The 11,716-nt window shown below is 37.9% G+C and overlaps 1 protein-coding gene across 1 annotated transcript; it reads right to left on the bottom strand.

The window, feature by feature from the left end:
• Nucleotides 1-3,673: 3,673 nt before the first annotated feature.
• Nucleotides 3,674-5,093, bottom strand: LOC135634549 (homeobox-leucine zipper protein ATHB-13-like). Its single transcript, XM_065144917.1, has 2 exons — nt 4,400-5,093; nt 3,674-4,256 (listed from the first exon to the last, which is right to left on the bottom strand). The coding sequence occupies exons 1-2, from the start codon at nt 4,958-4,960 to the stop codon at nt 3,960-3,962; spliced, it is 858 nt and encodes a 285-aa protein (XP_065000989.1). The 5' UTR covers nt 4,961-5,093; the 3' UTR covers nt 3,674-3,959.
• Nucleotides 5,094-11,716: the final 6,623 nt, after the last annotated feature.

Genomic DNA, 11,716 nt, shown 5'->3' with positions numbered 1-11,716 from the left:
TGGGTTCTGAGCTGATTATATGCTGAAAAATATGGTTTCTTCGAGCTCGGCAGGCGGCTTCTCTCGTCCTTGTTGTTTGCTTTGTCTAGTAATCAACATGTTCAAGAAAATCTTAGCTTCTACCTGAGAATGAGTCTCAAGCGTAGAACAGAGATGGCTCTGGTAATTTGGATCTTGTGGGATGTGATGTATAGTTACTAAATATTGTGGCGTGACACTGCAGAGTGCTCAGTTTTTGTTGCTTCAGTATGCTCTCACTAGGATTAAGTTTGAGATCTTTAACTTTTGAGTCAGTAGTATTCAATCTGGTCCGGTTATATGACTAGAACTATAGAACTAGAGCATAATTCGATGCCTCTTCTAGAGAATTGATGCCTCATTGATCTTTTCCCTACCCTAACGTAAGATGCCTGGAGCAGAATTTTGTGTTTTGTAGGTAAACGAGTATAGTAGCTCATCACGATCTTCTGGGTATTTTGGTCATGTACCTACTGTAGATCCATATCATTAAGTCTAGTTTGATCCAAGAGAAATCGTCAATTTCATTATTTTGGTTTAGATACTTTATAGATGCGACTGCTTTCCCAAAGAATATCTCTAAACTGTATTTCTGGAACGGTAAAACATGCATATGGTTTTATATATCTTGGATCTCCTTTCTTCTTCATCTGATCTTGGATCCTTTTTGGTCTCTGTTGCGCACACATACGAAAGGAGGTGGAGCATGACCATTATTTACGGGCCTTTTTTGGTGTGTCTCTATCTGGATATTCTGCAGGTCCTATTAGTATTTATGACTCAGTTGCTCGATCGGATATGAAAGACAGCCAGATGATTTTTTTTTGATGTAGTAGGATTTAGATGTTGTAGGATTTTTTTGATATTCTACTTTAGATGTTGTAGGATTTTATTATGGGAATGTTATAATATTTTGCAAATATCTGTGCTACTCCCGAGGTGGTGGCTTGATGTCTTTTCTCGGAGGAAACCTTAAGAATGCTGTCGATGTCGGGAAGTTGTGATCCTTGTTTGGATGGGTGGTATTCTTATTTGGGAAGTGGGGAAGAAACAATGATATCCGGAACTAGTTGTCCATACTGTCAGGTCTTGAATCTGTCCTAAAACTCTTATTTTAACTAGATTGGTTGTACTTGTTCCATGGTGTTTAAGAAATGGTGTGGGAGAGAGAGTTTGTGTCTAGCTGAAATGGCTTTGAAAGATTCCCATTCCCTTAAACTTTCAGGCACCATTTCTGTCCATAATTGTTGTCTAAATGGTTCTAAAAGAGTCCACTGTAATTAATACAGGTTATGAAAATTATGATTAGTTGTCAATGGAAGAAAAGACCGAGGATTGGTCTAAATTTCTTAAACGAGGCTCTTTGAAGATTGCATTGGTCGCCGTCTCAGGCAGATTATGATTCGTGGAGTCCATTCCTTGGGAAAATTGAACAGATCAAGTCCTCATTATTTGTTAGAGTCATCCTGTAGTTGTCTCAAACATGTCGTCATGTAAAGTTGCTTGGATCATTTTTATTGGCTTTGGATTCGTTATCTGTGCTCGGTATTTGCAGCACGTCAATAAGCTCAAGGATCATCATGCTTCCCTTTTCGATGGTGTGGTCATCAGGAATGTTCACTAAATCACTGGTCTTTGCGGCCGTGGTTACAATCTGTCACCTGAACAGCACAGAATTATTCCATGGTATTATTCCCTAATGGGAGAAAGTAAGCAAGAACAATAGAAAAGGTCTTTTGTGTCCCATTAAAGTCAGAGATTTTGACATGTATTTATCTCTTCAAAGCTCAAAATCTTTTATATAGGATTCGAGGTAAGAATATTAAAGACTAGACAACATGTCGGAAGAAAGAGATGGATAGAATTTCTTAGTTTAATCCTCGAGAAACTAGCAGGCTGCTTAGTGTTCCTCATCTGCTTTGTTTTCTCATTGTTTGGGTTGTTTCTTGGCAATCAATGTTTTCCTGCGAATGGTTTACATCGTGAGTTCTCTCACATTTAAAGACTGCAGCAGCGTCTCATTTTTGACATGTGAAATTTCAATCTCAATAGCAAAACGTTATGGTTTTATGATCTCACGCTACTGGCAATCCAAATTGCAAGCAAAATCCATTGGTTATATGTACCCATGTGCAAGAGTTCAGATATGTGTCTCGAACTCCCCCCCCTTCCTCGAATGTTATCTTGCTACCCGGCCATGATAGAGGACTGTAGGATGAAAGAAAATGAGTAAGAAATTCTTTAGATTTTATGTGAGAGGGAGGGCATATAAAAAAATTCATGCTTGAGTTGAGGTTAACTCAAAGATGCTTGCAATTGATTATGCATAGTAAAAAATTTGATTTTTTTTTTTGTCATAAACATATACGAAAATTTTTTTATCGACTTTTTTTATTATTTATTTATGTATTGCAAAAGAGCCTATAAGTTACCAACATAATCTTGTATGTTTCTCCTTTTACCGTGTAATTTTCTTCCAACATACTTCTACATGCCCGATGAACAACGCATCGATCCGAGCAGATGTTTGCCGATCTTTCCAAAGCAGATCGTTGTCTGAAGTGGACATGTCGTCTGATATGGACACATTGATAACTGTACCTCCACATGCTATCGTGGCCTCCACGGCCGTGCCAGCCACCACTGCAACAGTGTCACCATCTCTCTCTCTCTCTCTCCCACTCTCACTGCTCAGATCTAATCCGCCGGTACTTTTGGTCTCTCTGTCAGAGAGGAAGAAATGGAGTTTCCGATCTATTAAAGGAGGAGGCAAACATTCCCACCATTATTACTCTGTGGAATCCGGAGCTACGGGAAGGAAGACAAATGCATGTCTAAGACGACGTTTTCTTTTGGGGAGGGGGTGGGAATTGGGGGGTGAAAGACTCCACGAGGCACACTGAGATACGACCACCATTTCTGTACTTGATGTTCTTATCCACTGCCGCATTCTTGGTCAAGGAAACAGTGTTTTCTCTCACTGTTTGCAGCACTGCAGCAGCTTACACCATGCCTTCTCTATCTCTCTCTTTGTCTCTCTGCAGATCATGACCTACTCTAATTGAGTGTTGAACGTAAGGTTGGAGGGGTTGGATAGATAAAACGAAGGCATCTCGTTTCAGACAGTAAATTTCCTGGTCCAAGATTTACTGGTGTTCCTGATAGCGAGGACTGATGAGAGTCACAAGCTCAAATGGATGCTTGCGAAGCCATTGTCCCACCATACTGCTGTCTCTCTGGAGAAACCACGAGATGATGTCTCTCTCTCTCTCTCTCACTCACTCACACACACACAAACACGCGCACACACACTTGAGTTCGATGTTTGGCAATCATCAGGAGAAGCGAGGCAAATATGGTGAGTCGTCAGGGAACAGGATCGATGTGGATGATGAGCAGATGATAAGCATGAAGATAGTGGATGACAGTGCGTGTCACATGGTTCCTTCCCGTCCTGAACCCAAGCTTAAGCTTGTGTGGCTAAGGCGAGCATTCCTTGTCAGAGAAACCTTTTTGCCATCAAAGCAGATGAGCTGTTCTCAGACCCACCTCGCCATCCTCTCCTTCCTTGAACAGTTTGCTGAACTAAGATGTAGAACAAGTACCAAAGTTTCGAGGAGAGAAACCCATTATTTCATGGTTCAGCAAACATCTATGAACAGCCTAATGAAACCTATGTTCCAATTCTTGTACGGTATGCCACACCTCTCAAGTTATGGGAAAAGTAAACACACAGATTGACTCACAGAAGATACATAACATCACTCACCAATGAGAATTACTTATTGTCGTAGCAACTCCCTTCCTCTTTCCAGCCCAAACTGGCCGCTTTCTTCTTCGTGCACCAGCGCGCGTACGTCCTTGTGCATACAGTCTGCTCTTCCTAAAGCATGTGATGATGACCGTTCGGTAATTTATCGATCAGTCGGTGGACGGAAGAACTACTGATGAAAATTGTGTTGCTCTGACCATGCCCAGAAGGCGGATTGATCGTCTGTGCTGCAGAACATGGTGCAGAAGCTCTCTTCCTGGATGCTGCTGTGTTCTTCCTTGGGTGTCTCTGCCTTAGCTGGGGGCGGCCTATAAGATGGGAAGAAGACTCTGCTCTTGTGGGGATCCGATGTTGAGAGATCCAGATTGATGTCGGAGCTGTTGTCGCTCCTGAAGCTGCAGGAGCCCTCTGTTTCCTTGTTGAGATTGATGGGCTCTGAGGTCTCCTTGCCTTTGAGAGCCAAAACCTGCAAGGAAGAAGGAGATATAAGTGCAGAATTGTCTTCACATTACTGATCTAAATGTGAACCTTCATCGTCGATCTCTATACTGTCGCATCTGAGAGGCACGGTTCATTCGCAGGATGTGACCCGTTCATGGCAATCCCTACCTCGGAGAGAAGCTTCTTGTTCTGGGCTTGCAGGGCTTCGTTCTCCGTCTTCATGGCTTCGAGCTGTCTCTTGAGCACATCGTAGTCCTTCTCCAGCTGCTTCGTCTTCCACCTCGCCCTCCTGTTCTGGAACCATATGGCCACCTGCCTCGGCTGCAGCCCGAGAGCCCTGGCCAACTCCATCTTCCTCCCCGGCTCCAGCTTATTCCCGATCTCGAAGTTCTTCTCCAGTACCCTGACCTGCTCCAGGTTCAGCCTCTTCTTCTTCTCGCCTGCCGGCTGCGATCCGTCGTCGGAGAGGTCCTCCTCGATGTTCAACTCCTCGCAGGCCTCCATCCTCGAGAAGGACACGGATCGTTTCCCCAGAAGGGTCTCCACGCTTGCAGCACCCACGCAGTCGTTCGACAGAAGTCCCAGTGTCAGGTCCTGGGGGTAGCTCGCCAGGTAAGGCCTCTCGCCTCCGAATCCCGGAGGACTGGTCTCGTCGTGGGGAATCTGCAGCAACAGGTTCGCAGGGAAGAGCGGCGGCATCCCATTGCAGGTCATCTGGTTCTGAAACATCGGCGATGGCAGACGCTAAAAGCTGCTCTGGTCGATGCCGATAGCTGCCATGGTGGTGAGAGGACGAGGAAGGAAGGAGGAGCGAGTGGTGCAGTATATGAAAGGAAGAGAGGCGTACTGCTAATGGGGACAAGGCGTGGAGTCCAAGTCACAGCAAGGGAGATGGAGAATACCATGGACGGGTGAAGTAGACGGCATCGGCAACCTTCACGCAGCAGAAGAATCCGAGGGAGATGGCAGCAATCAACAGTGCAGGTGGTAATTGCGTCCATGTTGAACACAGTCATCGGACGAGGAATTCTGCTGCTTAATTGCTCGGTTTACAGTGAAAGAGCAGTGAGATCTGCTTCGCTACGGTGAGACGGTGCGCTGCTTGTTGTTTCAGCTATGAGTCAAACCCAAATCAATTCTGATATCGTCATGTATCGATCTATGGTTAATAAAATATAAAATAATAATAATAATAAAAGAATCAAAAGACGAACCTGTGAAATAAAATATAAATTATTTTAAAAAAATGAATTGGATTTTTCTAATTATAAATCTATATTAATTTAATTTAATTTTCTTATTATTAGTTTGGTTTGATTTAATCCATCAGACCGGTTCTTAATGCATTAAACGAGACCGAGAAAGAACCAATTATAAAGAGATGGTCGTAAAACAAAGTATGGGTATTTTTCGGATTCAGAAAAATAAGGACGGTACGCTAGATAAATAAATAAATAAATAAGGGATGTTCTCTCTCTCTCTCTCTCTCTCTCTCTCTCTCTCTCTCTCTCCATGACTTTGCCAATAATTTTGTTAGAGACTTTCAATAAAGATCTAAATGATCTACACTATTTTATAGAGATCAACGACGATAAAAATATCTATAAAGTCGACCTCAAAATAGTTAAGACATTACACATACACCATATACATCTCACCATACACCATATACATGCAAGAATTATGTACGCCTCAAATGCTAGCATAGTACATCTTAGGCAAATGACTAAAAGACATAGCTTGGGCAAGATTAAAATCGCATGGTTAAGGTGGCGGAGGACAGTGAGGTTTACGTACAAAGCAATCTCGGTAAAGAGAGCTCCCAAAAGATGGAGAACAAAGACACACCACTTTTTCCTTTCTCTCCATCCCAATCTGTGCTAAAGAGTAAGAGATTAAGATAGGAATCCGAAGCAGAAAAGAACTTGACTAAAAGAACTTGACGTCATGACATGATGAAGCAGGAAAAAAAATATATGTTTCTTGGATGCCTACAACTTTGAAGAAGAAGAAGAGAAGGAAGACAGGCAAATGTCACAGTACAATATTTTGGTCGTCTTCAATGTCAACATTGTCACACGTCTTTGCTCCCAAGGCAAACAAAGTGGAAGCCCATTAGGACATGTAAAGGAATCTATGATATTTTCTTCATACAATTTGTATTTTATAATAAATGACATTTTTTTTACTTGAATATAATTATTGGGATCGACATATAAAGTTTATCAAAAAGTTTTATGATGGAAAAAGAACCTGCATACATATGATTTCGATGTTGCACCTAAAATGAGCTTATAATACTTGCATAACATCTGCTTGCGTTCCAAGAAAGTTCTCATCGCCTCCGATGGCATGGAGGGAGAGGAATGGAACGAAGAAAAGGACGAGCGAGCCATTATAGCTCTCGTTGTTGCAAGGAAGGGGACGATCCCGTCGATGGAAGGAAAGAACAAAGGCCGTTGTTGACCATAGTAGATCATAGTGTCGGATGCAGATGGAGTCAGGTAACAATAGCACATAAGAATGTTGATGGTCATAACTCTTGTTGAGATCAATGAGAGGAAGGGATGCAGAGATCAATGGATACGTTGTAGGGTGGTGGCGATATTACTCGTGAAGGAGAAGACTCCTCGGTCATGTGCAGCCTCCCTCACATGCATGGATAACTACGTAATTATATTGATTATAGGATTATGATTGTTAAAATATAAGGTATCAAATATTTGTTAGATTTTATATATATATAGTCTAAATTTTGTACTTTTAAGTTTGAACGGGTCGATCCAACACAAATTGACTGTGTCAATTTAGTAATCGAAGGAGGATATTTAATAAAATATCATTAAAAAATTGAATTACAAAATCTCATAAAAATATATCTCATTTACCGTAGCATGTGTGTCAATCTTGAATTCACACCACTAATGATGATTCTATAAGACCATAAGTTCTCCTTCCCATCAAGGAATTAGGCTAAGTGATTGTTCCTATCAAAACCTTCCTTCACCACACCGGATAGGTATAAGCCTTCCTTTTTTTTCCCACAGTAAATTTAATTCACCGTAGCATAAAGAAGTTTCCACCCTAAACATTTTTTCTCCCAATATTTCAATCTATTTTAGCTTAAACCGTCCTTACCTAAATCTAAAGTGCTCTTCACTAAAAAGACTAGTTATATCTTGCATACGTAATTGAAAAATAGATAAATTATAAACATAAAAATCATACTTATGTTATTGTTATATAAAAAAAATTAATATCAAAATTTGAAATCAAATACCAATATATCAATTTTATGATACGTACATTTTTGCTGATATTCAAAAATCTTTTATCTTATCTACGGGTATGTCTTCTCCTCTTTTCATATCATTTATAAGTTCACTTTAAGTGATGTAAAAGAAGATATGAGAGAAGATTTATAATATCTCGTTAACTAGCTCACATGACCAATGAGAGATGAGAGAAGATATATGATCTTCGAATAATTCTTAGGTAACTATAATATATATCTAAGATTTTAAATATAAAATTGATATCTAATTCGATATACGCTTGAGTATATAAGGCTTTCAACTACGCATATATAATGAATATTTTTTTATCTAATTTTTTTCTAAGTTATTTTAAAAATACTGATTTTGATTAAAACTTTTACTTTTGTCATAAAGCTGTATACTAAATCTTTTTGAGACTCAGTAAATATATTATTTTTGAAATAGTCTTAACAATCCTTAAAATCTATCATTGAATATATCAATATTAATAATATAATATACCTTATTCATATCTAGGCAAGTAAAATATTATCTATATATAAGATCAATATAATAAACTTGCTCTCATTAATTTTTAGATATAAATACTAACCAATAATATTTTTTTAAATATGAAGAAACTAATGATATTAAGAAATATCATTGTTTATAAGCTTATTTAAGGTCATAAATAAATTTTTTTAAATTTGCATATCAAATTTTGTATTTCTTTTATTTTCTTTATGAATTATTTATGTTAACCCATGTAAATCTGGATTTCCATTAAAAAAACATATTTTTATATCTATATAATATAACAAAAAATTGTAATGAACCATTAATATCATGATAATTCTTAACGAGATTATTTAAAAATTTAAAAATATCTCGTTATGATCAATATATTTTTTATGAGTAAAACTTTTGACTATAAGTTTGACCATTATATCGTTTCTTCTTTTCAACCTATCATTTGTTGCTCGTCTGCTGCATCGCTAATCGCACTCGCTCGCCTATTGTACCTACTCACCCATCGCATCTACTCACTCGTTATACCTTGATGCCAAAAAGTTTGCTTCCGATAGGCGTTGGACGAGCAAGTGTGATCGACTAGCGATGGGGGAGCTAGTGCAACGGATGATGAATCAGAAGTTTGTATACAATTAATAATTTAAAAAATAATAAAATTATATTTTTATCATTTTCATTCACACCTGTTTTATATATGAATATGATTTTTTCCGTTAACGAAATTAACTAAGAAGAATTAGGATTAAATGTTTCACTTTTATAAGTATAAAGATTCAATATTACTTTTTAAATATAGCGATCGGGATGCTAATCATAATTAACTATAAAGAATAATCTATATTTACCTCTTTTAAATCAAGTTTTTGAGATTCGGTCTTCTCCTAAATACTAGAAAGCCTCAATCACCATGCTAATAATAACTTACTGCACATGTTTTTAATACAATCTCAATAGGTTGAGCGAAGACACACAGTGGCCATGTCAAGTTTCTTCTCAGGTGAACTTGACCTTAGTAGGTTGAGGCAAACCTCACCAAACCTCAACCCACGTTGAGAGAGAAGCATCCTTTACATGTAGGCCCCACCTTAGAATCCTAACTTATAATCTTATATAAAAAAAGAGTTTTATTCTCCCCATTAAAGATTCAGAATTTGATCTTCTTTAAACATCCTACCACTATGGCAAGTATCCATAGTAGATAAATGATTAGAGCAAATATATAAAAGATATAATATACAAAAGGTATACTCACACCAAAATTAGGACTCGCCTTCCGTTTCGTGTGATACGTTCTCTCGTTTAATAGAATATATTTTTTTTGAAACACTTGATATGATCGACTAAGTCCAAAGGATCCCCTAACACATCAAGCATCCATATTGAACAAAACAAAAAAAAACTTTTGAAGTGTCTTACACGATGCAAATGCATATCATGTTAAATAAAAAATATTTGAAACATCTAACACAATCAAATTATCAGCTTTTGCACATAATATATCTACCTAAGATTTAAAAAAAAGATATTCGAAATCCTTATTTGCAAGTGATATGTTTGTCTATTATAAAAAATCATTCAAGGTGTCTGATATGATCGATCAAGCCTAAAATATGCCTTTTCGGGTATGATGTATCCATTTAAAATAAAAAAAAAATTGAAATACCCAATGCATCCCATTATATGTGGTGTCTCTATCGAAGATAAAAAAAAAAAATTATTTGAGGTATCCAACATAATCAACCAAACCCAAAGAGTTCTCTACTGCTCGAGATAAAAAAACACTTGAAGTACAAAGCATTCATTTAAAGTACAATATATTTATTTAATATAAAAAATCTGAATTATTCGAAGTGACCAAAATATTTTATTTGTGAGTGTTATATTTGTTTATGATAATCAAAGGACTTAACACATTCAAAATATTTTATTTTTCATATGGTGTATCTATCTATAACAACAACAAAAAACATGAAAAATGCTCGATGCGTTTAATAGGATGAAAAAATATTTGACAAGCTCAAATGACAATGTATTCCTCTTTCTGCTCGGTACATCAAACCCAGAATAAGAAAGCAACAAAAGTACTACCAAATCATATTTAATACATATCACAATGGTTAAAATCTAAAAATAATCATTATGCTCCGAGATAGAGAAACGTATACGTCGAAATACAATGAACGTGAATGAAATTGATCATTATTTTCAACCAATCAAAACATAATACATAGAATGCAATCAACATATGCTTGACATGTCGTCTCAGCATAGATACTAAAAATCTATTTTTCTCATTAAATCGACATCAATATTATATGACACAACCCCTCCATATATCTTTTAGTTACAAAATTACAAAATGAATAATGAATACTCTTTAAGCTTTTTGATGCTCCCAACAAATAAACATGCCCTGATTTGATCATGCATCGACTGGTTTTACCTTTTTCAAGTGTGACAACTCAGAAAGTCAGATTAATTTCACATATAATAATTTATTTACGTGTGATGAAAAAATCACGAGTATGTATTGTCATCGAAGTATGTTTAGCTACGGTTGTAATGCATTAGGATGTACATCATGATTATGAACTCGACGACCTTTCCTCCCGATGGGACTTCTTGTGATGGGATCGGAACCGACACACCAGAAGCTCTCATGGCATGACCACTATTCTTGGTCAAAGTTGACCCATAACACAAGTGTTCAGTCAACTCGTGTCGGATTTCGTGGCATAACTTTACGATTTCAATATAATATCTCTATAATCAAATTAAATCTTATAATTCCTCAGATTAAACTGCTTTTTGTATCTCTATAATCAAATTTCTCTAGCTGAGAAATTTGCATGAACAGAAATATCTCTATAATCAAGTTAATGGCTCAGGCATTAGGCGACCTAACACGCCACCCACTTATTGCCGCACATTCTTGGTCTTAGTCAATATCTACATTGTCATCAAAATAAATGTAGGGGAAACATAATTTATGATACAGCCGTTCTCCATAAAAGATGAAAGTAAGTGCCCACCAATTATATTTATTGTTATGGAAGCAGATTAAATAGAAATCTGAAACTAAGAATCAATTAAACAAAGGATTCAGAGGGGAAATAAAATTACGAAGATATCCAGATGTAGTAGAAACAAGAATAATAATAATAATAATAATTATTATTATTATTATACGGTCATACGCAAACAAACGAAGGCGCATTAAATATAGGAAAAGGCGAGCAACCGACCCCTAACCGTACCCGGCCCCACACGTCCCTCCGGATCGCTAACTCTTCTTGGACGACCTCTTGTCGCTGTGAGCCACGTTGCCCAGCTTTGAGTGGTCCCCGCTTCGCTTCAGTGGCTCGGATCGCCAGCTCTGCCGAATGCAACGTCCGACGTCATCTCTTCCCATCTCCGCCGCGTGTCCAGTTTCGGTGGGCCCACCTCTTCACTTCCGCCCACCGCGGAGCACGAACAATCTCTCTCGCTCTCTCTCTAAGAAGCGTTTGCGTTAGCCATTGGCAGACGAGGGAGGCAGGGAGAGGGGCATTGCCCGGAGATCTCGGCCAGACTCGGCTTCGACAGAAATTGTTCGGATTATATATATATATATATATATATATATATATATATATATATATATATGGCCAATGTGAGAGAGGGGAAAGTTGAGGAAAGGGCTGGTGGGTGGGTTTGG

The sequence above is a fragment of the Musa acuminata genome, chromosome BXJ3-4 (genome assembly GCF_036884655.1).
Source record: "Musa acuminata AAA Group cultivar baxijiao chromosome BXJ3-4, Cavendish_Baxijiao_AAA, whole genome shotgun sequence".
NCBI lineage: Eukaryota > Viridiplantae > Streptophyta > Magnoliopsida > Zingiberales > Musaceae > Musa > Musa acuminata.
Note: the sequence above shows the minus strand (reverse complement) of the source record. Positions and strands in the feature narration are given on the sequence as shown.